The sequence below is a fragment of the Mastigoproctus giganteus genome, chromosome 2 (assembly GCF_048544385.1).
Source record: "Mastigoproctus giganteus isolate SK-2022 chromosome 2, ASM4854438v1, whole genome shotgun sequence".
NCBI classification, from domain to species: Eukaryota; Metazoa; Arthropoda; class Arachnida; order Uropygi; family Thelyphonidae; genus Mastigoproctus; species Mastigoproctus giganteus.
The window spans coordinates 175212018-175225561 of NC_143576.1; the positions used below are offsets into that span (position 1 = coordinate 175212018).

The 13544-nt window shown below is 38.6% G+C and overlaps 1 protein-coding gene across 2 annotated transcripts in view; it reads right to left on the reverse strand.

The window, feature by feature from the left end:
- DCTN4-p62 (dynactin subunit 4) overlaps positions 1-13544 on the reverse strand; it is a 92785-nt gene that overhangs the window by 72531 nt on the left and 6710 nt on the right. For both annotated transcript variants that reach the window (XM_090368794.1, XM_090368795.1), the window contains 2 exons: positions 10998-11176; positions 9426-9469 (listed from right to left, as the gene is read on the reverse strand). In XM_090368794.1, coding sequence (XP_090224920.1) covers positions 9426-9469; positions 10998-11176 — 223 coding nt within the window. The remainder of the gene's footprint in view (positions 1-9425; positions 9470-10997; positions 11177-13544) is intronic.

Sequence of the window (13544 nt, forward strand, 5' to 3'; positions counted from 1 at the left end):
GCATCTACAACAGACATACTTAGCATGAAGAATCCAGGGCCCTAGCCAATTAAGAAATCTCAACTAACAACATGACAATGAAATTGGATTGAAACAGGGGAAAGACACACTCCACTAGCACAAAAAAATAAATAAAACTAATAAATTTCAAAATGTAAAAAAAAGACACAGAATCCATGTATATTTGCAGATTATGGAATTTCTTTCTCATTAACCATTAGAGGATTTCCTACATACAGATTTAGTCAATTAACTAAATAAAATTTCAATTGAATTTGATGATTCAAATCTATCTTTGGTATTTCATTATCAAGGTAAGTTACTATACTACAGGCAACCTCCGTATAACACGGTACTTCTACAACATGGTTTTGCTCTAACACAATTGATAAATTGTGGCAATCCTTGCACAGCACGGTACTTATATAACACGGTTTGAGAATTACAGGAAATCTTGCATAACACGGTATTTTTGAGTTTTGTGTGGGAAAAACTCTGCTATTATGTTAGATGTAATTTTCAACATTTCCATTCCTTTTTGTGAATCCCTGCTGTTGACCCGCTAGTCGTTATAGCCTTTGTGATATTTTTCCAAAGCACACTTCTGGAGGTCACTACCATAAAACAATAAAAAAAAAAAATCTGTTGCAGTTTCCAGTTTACTGGTCTTTTCTGTTAGTGTAATCAATTATAAACAGGTAGTTTTTTTTGGTAGTTGTTGGTGCATCGGCATCTGTGGCCATAATGCACCTCCCAAGGTTTTTGCAGTACTTTGATCCAAGCCCGAGGCGGGATTTGAACCCGCAACCTTTGGGTTGCCCAGGTAGGCACTTTACCCACCCGGCTAGCCTGGTCGGCATAAACAGGTAGTAAACTCGAACTAGCATTTGTTATAGTACCGATAGCTGGAATTGTGTGGTTTTCACGCTATTATGGTGAAATGCGTTTCCCCTTCCATGAAATATTCAATCATATAAAAAACAAATTTTCAGAAACTCATTACTCCGTATCTCATTTGTGTGTACTGTGTTTGTTGCAACTTGACTTGCGCATGCAGTGTTCTTTGTTATTAATTGCTTATCTTTTATACTGTTTTAAATTTTATAACAAAAAAAAAAGTCAGTGAACAGAAATATCAATTAGTTAGTACATACATATTACAGTAAGTATTAATTAAGCTATGTGCGTAAGCACAAATTTATTTTTATTTTGCTAACAGGAAAATGTTCTTCCAATTTTCACATATCATTTAACTTTGTTAATTGATAGGTAAGGTCATAAAGTTAAATTTGTGCTTTATATCTTTAAAGTGTGGGTCCACTGTATTTTGTTGGGAGATCCCTGGGTTAGGTTCTGTGCTATTGAACTTGTCCTTGTTTGAGACCATAAAAAATTGTGACTTCAAAGCATGCAATTTGTGACTTTTAAAGAGAGCAGAAGGTACACGAAATCTAGATGCTGCAGAAGAGACTGTGCTTAGCGGCGATGAAGAGGAAGAAAATTAAATGAACATACATTATCTGACATATAAATATAACAGTTTGTTCAGTTATTACTATTTAAGTTGCTACTATTATAAAAATTAAGTTTCTGATAGTTATTAAAAAAAAAAAAAAAAAAAAATATATATATATATATATATATATATATATGGTGTATTTTTGTTAGTTTTTGGAACATAACCCCACCCCCTCCTTTTTGTACTGGTTCTTTAGTCCCATATAACATGGTTTTACATTACATGAGATTTTGTAGGAACCAAACTACTGTGTTATACAAGGGTTACCTGTATAGAGATAACTTGACTCTTCCAAGGCAGGTTGTAAACCTAAGTTTATATTTATGTAGTATTTTTTGTCCATTTTAAAAACCTGTCTCGGAAGAGTCCAGTCATCTCTGCTGTACAGCAACTTGTCTTGAGCACAGTATCCCAAAGCAAATCCAAAACATTCAAATACATTTTTACTGAAATTTTAGTTAGCTGCATTAAAAACTGTTTTTGTGTAATAAGTTATCTTTTCTATTTCTGGTTAATATTCAATAAAATATTTAATTTTCAAATATACATGGAGTCTGTGCTGTTACCTTTTGAAATTTAATTATTATTTTTCATGCAATGCCTTTCACAGAACACATATATAATAATATAAATAAAATTCTGCACTCATATCTCTGTACATAAGAACTGATAGTAACATATTTTTTGGATGCAAAGAGAATCTTTATTAGCTATTTACATAAAGGAACCATGATATATGATTATTATAATGCTAAGTTAATATTTTTACTATATGAAGCGATCAAGTCAAAAATATGAAGGTTATAAAAGGTATTCTCCTTCTCAGGGGGTTTCTCAAAACTTTGTGTACTATGACCACGATAATGAATTTGTGCAACCCACATCTAACGAATCAAATCAAGTAATAATTTGATTTGTTAGTTTTGGCAAGAAATAAATATAAAAATACACAAAATAATTTGCAAGTATTTCATAGAACTCTAGGGCCTCTGCTAAGAAAAGTAAACAAGTAAAATACAGATTTGGAATCTTAATAATACTCAAAAAAACTAAGCTTGACTACCACATCTAAGGCCAAATTTAAACAATTTTTATGATCCTACCCTCTTAGTTGCCTGTCCATGTGTAGGGGGACAGGCAACTAATAGCATACAAACTATTAGTTGCAACCCATAGTATACAAACTCCTGCTCTAGTGCATAAAAAAAAAAAAAAAATCTGCTACCAGCGAAAACAGCAAACTACTCATTTTACACTACAGATCTTACACTCAGTAAGAATTACTTCATTCAAATGTTTGAAATCTTTGTTGAAAACATTTTGTTCATAATAAAATGTCAAAACTGGGGAGGAGCAGCTGGGAATTTTTTTTTTTTTTTCCTTTTTTTAAGGATCAACCGCTTAAAAGATCAGCAAAACTTTATGCTGAAAAATAAAAATGCATTTCAGCTGTGACTCAACCAAAGGGGAGGTGTGCGTCATTTACCTGCAAAACTTTTTAAATGTTCACATTCTGAAAGTGAAATTATGGCTAAAATTAGAGAAAACACTTATGCTGAGACTATAATCCCCTTCCCCCATTTAGTTTCCTGTTATATTACATCCAAGTATTTTCTAAAATAAAATCTTGAAAGAAAAAAAAGCAGTACTTTTTTTTGCGATTCTAAAGAACTGGGGAGAGAGGGCAGCTTTAGCTACATGTAGTAGTGTCTATAATAATATATATACTTAAGATTATGGGAAGGGTGAAATGAAGAAGCTGTTTAATGTAAAATAACCACTGAGTTACTTATTTTTGTTTTCTTACAATTTTCTATCACAAGATAAGCCAATACTGTAAATACACCGATGAGCCAAAACATTATGACCAGCGAGTTGTTATACACATCAAAGCAACTGCAGGTGAACTACGGCGCATGTGGGGACACGGTATAAAAAACACCTGATACTGAGCTCCATTAATTAGTGTTACTCTTGTTCTTCAGATGGAAAAGGCAGCAGACTTAAGTGAGTTTGACAAAGGCTAAATTGTAATGGCCAGACGCCTTGGTCAGAGAATATCCGAAATGGCATGGCTGGTGGGGTGCTCACAGTCAGCCGTGGTTAATACCTATCGAATGTGGTAAGAGGAGGGGGAACCCATGAACTGCCAGTGAGGTATTGGACCACCATTGCTCATCGACGCTTGAGGTGAGCGAAGGCTCTCCCGGATGGTACGTGGCAACAGAAGGGCGACTGTGGCGCAACTAGCCAGTAATTGGAATGCTGGTGATGAGAGTAATGTGTCACAACACACAATACATCAAACCCTACTGAAAATGGGGCTGTGTAGCCACAGGCCACTCTGAGTGCCCATGCTAACCACGGTTCACCGGTGACAGTGCCTACAATGGGCATGCGAGCATCGAAACTGTACTTTGAGTGACTGGAAGAAGGTCGTCTGGTCCAATGAATCATGTTTCCTGTTGCACCATATGGATGGTTGGGTACGTGTGTCGTTTACCTGGGGAAGTGATGGCACCTGGATGCACTGTGGGACGAAAACAAGCCAGTGGCGGCAGTGTCATGCTTTGGGCAATGTTCTGCTGTGATACCCTGGTTGTTGTTGTTATTATTTAGTTTTTAGGAGCATTAGCAACTAAGGCCATATTGCTCCGAGGATATGCGGTGGCCATTCCCTGACCTTTCTGCATCCTCCGTATTTGGTGGTCACAGGCTCGAACCCGTGATACCTTGGATCCAGTGATCCATGTGCCAGGCAATCTGACATCTACCACCTACCTAAACATCATCTTGGGGAGGCGGTAACCCAAGCATTTGCGGATGATTTAATTCTCACTGTGACGGCAGATAATAGGGCACAACTTGAGACTCGAGCAAATCAAGCTCTGTATACTCTACAGCGGTGGGCTACAGAGAACTTTCTACAGATCTCGCCTGCCAAAACGACTTCCATCTTGCTTAAGGGAACATTGGACATAAGGAGGCCACCGCAAATTAAAATAAATCGTGCTACAATCAAATTCGCCCAACAAATGAAATACCTCTGGATCATTTTTGACAGCAAGCTCACATTCCAACCGCATCTCAGACAACTCAGGACCAAGATTAGGAACTACTCAAGCCTGATTGCGTGAGACTCGCGCAGAGACTGGGGGGCTGAGTAAACAAACCATGTTGCTGTACTACAAGACCACTTTTCTTCCAGCGATCATATACGGTGCACCAATATGGTACCATAGAACCAGACTGACCACCAACAAAAGAATACTGGACTTGACACAACGAACAATATTGCTCAAAACCACCCGATCCTGCAATACTGTGAGCACGGAGGCGCTCCAGGTTCTTACAGGATCCTTACCACTGGATTTCGAAGTGGTCAGATGCGAACTAGCATACTACGTATCAAAAGGAATCTCTGTGACCTACTTGGGCTTCACGATTGAACCCACAAACAATATAAAAATGGAAAAAGCTCAGCTCTTGGTATACTTAAAACAGGAATGGCAAAACAGGTGGACAGACTCAACCAAAAGGGAGGTCACACGACGCTTCATACCTGATGTAGACAGGGTTTTCCCGAAACTACCTGTATGGTTCCAGGCCTATATGCCACCTACTTATTGACGGGTCACGGCCCCTTCAACGAGAAACTAACATCTCTAGGCCTCCTCCAAGACCCCAACTGTTCACGGGGTGACCCGGAAAGCTGGACCCACCTCATGCACAAATGTACAAACTACGAAGACCTACGTGGAAACCTAATAACAAGATTGACCTACCTGCCGCGAGACCAGGAGCATCATCTCTTGGACACAAGCGAAGAATATAAGAACCTCACCAGATTCGCACAGGAACTCTTTGCCAGAAGAAGAACCTGTTCTGCAATCTGGAACTAAGGGCACAGTATGCCTTTAAGCAGACATTAAACTTCAACAACAACTGGACTATGAGCAAATACACCAGCACTGAAACCCAAATTGTCTGACCCAACCAGCCTACTTGAATAGGACGCACACCACAGAAACGATGGGCTCACTAGATGGAAAAGGCACTGGACCGCCCTCCTTGATGACGGAAACAGGATCAATGAAACAGACCCCTCCGGGATGCAAAAGAGACACTACCCTGGTCGGGTATATAACCCATAAACGTGACTGACCTCAACCTACCTGGATGGACACGTGGCCCATGAATGACATGGGGGCACTGGTTCCAACTGCTTCGTTGGACAAAGAAAGTACACTCTTGATCTGGTTATCAGCAGTGATCATTCGTGTATTAAGAATTTGCAGATAAAGGAACCACTAGGTGGCAGTGATCACAGTGTGCTGAAGTGGGATTTGCTCAAAGAGGTAACTACCGTCAGGGGTAAAGAAAAGGATTTTTGCTTCCGTAAAGGGGAGTACAGTGGTCTCAGACAGTTTTTAAATTCTGCACAGTGGGATCAACTGACGATGTTACAAACAGTAAATTCTAAGTGGGAAGCATTCAAAGAATTAATCGTGAAAGCTACTAGACTTTATATACCGATTAAGAAATATCGTTCAAGGTTTAGGCCTAAATGGTTATCAAATGAACTAATGAGACTCGTGACAGAGAAGAAAAATGCATGGGATGCATATAAATTATCAGGTGACGCAGAAGCCTGTGGCAGATATAAGCTAGTCTGTAAACAGGTCACAAAGGAGGTTCGGCAGGCGAAGGCGGATTACGAGAAATCTTTGGCAAAAGATGCTAAGAAAAACAGCAAGGATTTCTTTACTTATATAAACTCTAAAAGGAAGGGGATGAATATGATTGGTCCACTTGACATCGATGGTTCGACTGTTGATGATCCTGCTCAGATAGCAAACAAACTGAATGAGTATTTTGCATCTACATTCACACGTGAGGAATTATTACAATTTGAAAATGGAAGAAGGTTATCAAATTGTAGCAGTGTGCTTAATGATTTTGTAATAACTGAGAGCAAAGTGGAGGAGAAATTGTTGAAGTTAAACATAAGAAAGGCACCTGGGGTGGATGGGATCTATCCAGTTATTTTAAAGGAGGCGGCAAAGCAACTAAGCAAACCCTTAGCCATAATTATGAGAGCATCCTTGGACTCAGGGGAGGTTCCCACGGACCTGGAGATGTGCAAATGTGTCCCCAATTCACAAAGGTGGATCGAAGGGTGACACGAGTAATTACAGACCAGTTAGTTTAACTTCTGTTCTGGGTAAAATAATGGAGTCGCTGGTTAAAGATGCATTGCAGGATCATCTAGACAAGACTGCAGCAATAATTCAAACACAGCATGGGTTTGTTAAGGGAAAGTCTTGTCTGACAAATTTGATTGGTTATTATGATGTGGTCACAAAGGAACTGGATGCAAAAAATAATTTTGATATCATATACTTGGATTTCAGGAAAGCTTTTGACACTGTTGCGCATGGAAGACTACTGTACAAATTGGAGCAGAATGGTATTAAGGGTAAGTTGCTACAATGGATAAAAGGATGGTTAAGTGGGAGAAGACAGAGGGTAGTAATCAATGGGTGCTGCTCTTCGTGGACTAATGTTATTAGTGGAGTCCCACAGGGTTCGGTGTTGGGTCCACTGTTGTTTTGTGTATTTATCAATGATATTGATGAAGGTATATCAGGCTTAATGTCGAAGTTTGCAGATGACACAAAGGTTGGCAGGGTTGTTAATGACAGTAATGGCAGTGTGCTACTGCAACAGGATCTAGATAATTTGGGCAGATGGGCTAAGAAGTGGCAACTGAAGTTCAACCTTGACAAATGCAAAGTACTGCATATGGGTAGAAGTAACCCCAGAGAAACGTACCAACTGTGTGGTACTACACTTAAGGTGGTAGAAAATGAAAAAGACCTGGGAGTAATTGTGCAGTCAGATATGAAGTTTTCTGAGCAGTGCAGACAGGCTGCTAGTGCGGGTCTTGGGGTTTTGTCAATGATATATAGGAATTTTGCTAGCAGGGAAAAGGAGGTGATTGTCCCTCTGTATAAGGCAATGGTCAGGCCACGCCTTGAGTACTGCGTACAGGTCTGGAGATCTCATTTTAGGAAGGATGTAGATTTGCTTGAGCGTGTACAGAGAAGAGCAACACGATTGGTGAGGGGAATGAAGGGATTCTCTTACCAAGAGAGGCTTAAGTTCTGCAAATTACAGTGGCTGGAGACTAGGCACCTGCGTGGTGATCTGATTGAGGTCTATAAGGCCTTGAATGGGTTGAGCACGCTGAATTCTGATGGGATCCTTCCACTTGTTCAGATTACCAACCTACGGGGACATAAGTTCAAATTAAGAAAGGACAGATGTAGAATAGATGTGCGGAAATTTGCCTTTAGCCAGCGGGTGGTTAATTGCTGGAACAAACTTCCATCTGTCGTTGTGGAAGTTGATAGGTTAAATAAATTTAAGGAGGAACTGGACAGGCATTTGGAGGGAATGGTGTGATTTTTTTTTTTTTTTTTTTTTTTTGGCTGATGCTGCATAAGCTCCTACACTTGCTTTCTTGCATCATGTGCCACTACTACCCATATGCCGACCGGGCTAGCCGAGTAGGTAAAGTACCTGCCCGGCAACCCAAAGGTCGCGGGTTCGATTCCCGCCTCGGGCTTGGATCCAAGTACTGCAAAAAAAACCTTGGGAGGTGCAATATGGCCACAGAAGCTGATGCGCTACCAAATCAAAAAAAAAAAAAAAAAAAACTACCCATATCTTTTCCCCACCTTGAACAGCAGATTTGCTGCCAGTGTGCCAATTGGCACCGAGCTGGGCATTCTTTCCTGGCTTTCTTTCCACTCCACTTCCCTGGCGGGGGGGGGGGGGTGACTGTCCTCTTGTCTCCTCCCCTTCTCGCCACCCCCATTTTTCCTTCTGGTGGGGCATGGGCATGCCCAACTGACACCTATTGACTCCATATTTTTGTCTCTCTCCCCACTCTTCAGTCTCCCTCCCCTACTCTATCTGTACACAAGTGATTGCCCTACACGTCCAAATTTAATCATGTCCAAATTACTGTTTGGCAATAGTTTCGGCCTTTCAAATCCTAAGTGCTCTTATCCCCCCACGCGAAAGAAAAAAAAAAAAAATTTTTTTTTTTTTTGATTAGGTCCTAGCCACTGAAACTCAGGAAATTAGGTGGCAGGACCTGCCACAGTAAATAATTATAATGCTGGTATACCTGGCCTGCCTCCACGGGGCTGAGTGCAGACAACGTTAGGCCTCAGCAGGAGTCCAGCGGCTAAATGGCCAGAAGAACAACAGTACATAACACTATACGTATACAACATCCACACACTTAAATCTCTGGTCTTTCCAGTGAACTGGCACACCTACAATGAAAGCAACGCGGAGATTGGGGAACCACTGGCGCCGCTTGACACTAAATACACTCTACATTCTACCTAAACATCATTGCTGACCAGGCACATCCTTTCATGGCAACAGTCTTACCCTCTGGCAGTGCCGTCTTTCAGCAGGATTGTTCAAGACTGGTTTGCGGAACATGAGGAAGACTTTCAGGTATTGCAGCCTCTACATTCCCCAGACATCAATTCTATCGAGCATCTGTGGTTTGTGTTGGGACAGCAACTTTGATCCATGGACAGGAACGGACCTTAAAGGATCTGTTGATACCAGATACAACAAGACATTTAAAAATCTTGTAGCATCCATGCCTCAATGAGTACGAGCTGTTTTGGCTGCACGTGGATGACTAACATCATATTAGATAGGTGGTCATAATGTTTTGGCTTATCAGTGCATGAAAGTAAGGTAATGAAGGTAAACAAATTTCTATATGTTTACTGTATATTTATTTTTATTTTTTTTTTTTTGTTACCCCACATTCATTATTACAATATTCAATTTCAGTAATTTTATCACTCACCCGTTTGCTATCAGAATTTTCTGGTTCTTGCCATCCACCACTTGCTGTATGACAAAGGAAAAATACGATTAATATTTGCAAAAATTCACTTAATAATATAAATGAAATGTAAAAAAGGAAAGTGTCACAATAACGTATCAACTGCCTTCAAAAACCAAGTAAATTAATACAGATAAAATGGGACAATGGTAATCAGTTATATGAAACTCTTCTATACTAGATGGAAGCACAAATTTCAAGGAAAATTGGTTGCTGGTTAGTGGAAATAAGAAAACTTTATAAAGTAGCAAAGGGTGCAAAGTTATATTTCAACTTTGGCATTTCAAAATTTTATACATTTCTATGTTCAATTTCTGTACTGGAGACACTTTGACCAACAATGACAGAAACTAATAGATAACTGTGATATTAGCACCTTATGTTGATTAGCAGATAACTCTGTCATGATATGTGATGCATAAGGCCAACTGTTCAATGTGACAGCTGCTTCAAGCCTTACTAATCTCTCATCAGATGACTGGTAGCTGCTGTTAGCAGACTTAGGCTGATCAGCAAATAATGTATAGAACTTAAGTGAGCAGCCAAGAGGTGTAGGGAAGAAAAATTTACAATTACACACTTTATCACAACAATCCTGTATAGATCTTTAAAGAAGAGAAAACTGATCTAATTATGGCACTAGGATCTCAGTGTTCAAGCTTGCTGTGTGGATCTGATCTGCTTATTTCCAAGACCCCCTTAAAGGAAACTAATAGTTAGATCCTGGTTGTGTTTGAAATGCTAGTGGCTAAGGTGTCAACTCTGAAAGTGTTGTTTATTTTATTTATTTTTACAGAGTTGATGGGCACTAAACTTTGTAATACTTTTCATCTGTAAGCCGTATTGTGTGCATATACCAGATTTCCTTCATTTTATGTATCTTTACTTTGGCAAGTGAGTGAGCGAGAGCGCACATGTATATTCCTGTATTTTCTTTTGTGAGTGCAGGTTAGTTTAATATTAAACGAAGTGGCTTAGTGTTAGTTGATTATGTTTATAAAATATTTTCCAAGCTCAATGCTTTCTCAAACAAAGCAATCTGTTCTTAAGAACAGCTATTTCTTTAGAATAGCCAATATGCCAAAATTTCACAAATGAAAATCTTATTTTTAATGTATTATTGGGCTACTAGAGCATTTTGTTTTTTTTAATGGCCACACCTTAATTCAAAATGTTTCGTGTCTCTCAAAATTAACAGTCACACATTTGAGTAATAGGATTTCAAACCTGAAAATTTTTCACTTTTCACAAGATAAAGTTTCACAGCATTTCCACTTGTCTTTTTCCCAATTTGCAAATAACTAATGCTGATGGATATTGTTTGATTGATTGATTTTGTAGTTGTTGGCGCATCGGCTTCTGTGGCCATATTGCACCTCCCAAGGTTTTTGCAGTACTTTGATCCAAGCCCGAGGCGGGAATCGAACCCGCGACCGTTGGGTTGCCGGGCAGGTACTTTACCCACTCGGCTAGCCCGGTCGGCTATGGATATTGTGTGTGGGGGGGGAAGTCAAATACAATTTATAATCTTACCCACAGTTTGGTCCGAAATGCCAACATCTCTGGAAGTCCAACGACAAAATCCACAAACAAGATAATACACTTTTTTTGGCACAGTTTTATTAGGATCATCAGCACTAGGTATCTGAATACTAGTTGCACGTGTTGATAATGTATGCATACAACTTGGGCAATCAAAGCAATTTGCACACCTGCAAAGATAATGTCTAATTCAGCATTCTATCAAAGTACTCAAATCAATAAATACATATAACATAAAGTAAAAATTATTGAAACATGCTAAAACAATAGTTTAAACCCTATTATTGCACACACACACCCGAATTATGCTTCTCAATTTGGGAAGTCCTAATATCCTGAATGATGCAATGTCTATTCATATAAAAACATCGATGTGCACAGACAAATGGATAAGAATGTTTTTAAATTGTTAGTTTTTGCTCCATAATGAACTTATGTTATAAATAAATTTGTTGCATGGCCAGGAGTCAAATGACAAACTGGAATGCTTGTTTATATAATATCTAATTTTTGATACAAATATCTACATGGCAATACCAAAGCACGTGATGAAAAGGAATAGCATTCCGATGAATGTCAGTTAATTTCCAGCCCTGAAGTTCTGTAATGCACTCTTTGGAATTCAACAGGAATGAAATCGTTAGGAAAAGTTTTGCTTATTTTTTTTTTATAGACACCTTCTGATAGAAAAAATTTGTGTTAATGATTTCTTTTATAATCCTCACAGTTAACATAACAAATAAAGTTAACAAAACAAATAACATAGATTGTTGTCAAAAAATGTTATCACATATACTCAAAAATTTACTATGAGTGTTGAACATGCTGCACTAGACAGCTCAGAGATAACTACAAATTACAGTTCACTCAAGGCATAGACCAGAGCAGCAAAGCAAAAGGCTCAAACTAAGGGAGTACTGTGGCTCAGGGGAGAACTGAGAGGGGCAGTTGGACTCTGAATCACATTTTGAAATTCACTGCTTGTTTGATGTTTGTGGAGCTATAAGGAATGGGACATGACATTGCCAAGGGGCATGATATTTTCAGGGCCAAATAGCCCTGAAACAGTGCCGTCTGGGTGGTGGTATCCACTGAGAATAAGTAACAGTCTTCTCCTTTGGGTGAAGCATTACTTATTCAAAGTAGTGCAATGTCATGGCAACTCGTCGTGAAGGTATTCACAATTTGAGATGCAACTTAAACGATGCCACTATTGCAAATTTGCTAATTTATATTTAGCTGTGTATAAATGATGCAATTGCACTAAAATACACATAGTCAACAGCAAATTCTAAGTGGGAAACATTCAGGGAAGTAATCATAAAAGCTACTAAGCATTTCAATATGAAAAGCAACACTGAATTTGAATATCTATTAAAAAATAATGTTCAAGGTTTAGATCTAAATGGAATGTCAGATGAAATGATCAGACAGGTGGCAGAGGGGAAAACTGAGTGGGATGCATATAAATTATCAGGTAATAGAGAAGCCTATAGTTAACTATATAATATCGATGTAGATACATAGTTCAAATTTATGGGTAAACTATGGTGTATGTAGCATGAAAGGCATCTTTTTAATTGTATCTGATATTGTGGGTGCCTTCACAATGAGATAGCTGGTATTGCACTACTTCAAATAAATAACGCTTCTCTAGTAGAGAAGACTACTGTTAATTTCAGGGCATACCACCACCCTGACGATCATTTCGAAGATTTTTGGCTTTGCCATCATCAGTGAGTGTGCAGGTACCCTGGTAATGCAACATGCCATCACAGTTGCAAAGTTATTTCAACAATATGAGAGATGCCGAATGGTGTATAAATAATAATCTATTAGAAGATGAAATGCACAAGGCATAATTTCTTATTTGTTTAGGTAATTAACTGTATAATATCGGTGTAGATACACGATAGTTTACCCATAAATTTGAACTGCTTATGTAGTGTGAAAGGCATCGTTTTAATTGTATCTCATATTGAGAAGGCACCCAAAATGAGATACAATTAAAACAATGCCTTTCACACTACATAAGCAGTTCAAATTTATGGGTAAACTATCGTGTATCTACACCGATATTATACAGTTAATTACCTAAACAAATAAGAAATTATGCCTTGTGCATTTCATCTTCTAATAGATTATTATTTATACACCATTTGGCATCTCTCATATTGTTGAAATAACTTCGCAACTGTGATGGCATGTTGCATTACCAGGGTACCTGCCTACTCATTGATGATGAAGCCAAAAAGCTTCAAAACGATCATCTGGCAGGTGGTATCCCCTGAAATTAACAGTAGTCTTCTCTACTAGAGAAGCGTTATTTATTTGAAGTAGTGCAATACCAGCTATCTCATTGTGAAGGCACCCACAATATGAGATACAATTAAAAAGATGCGTTTCACACTACATACGTAGTTCAAATTTATGGGTAAACTATGTTGTATCTACACTGATATTATATAGTTAATTATCTAAACCCATAAGAAATTATGCCTTGTGCATCTTCTAATAGAAGCCTATAGCATATAAATT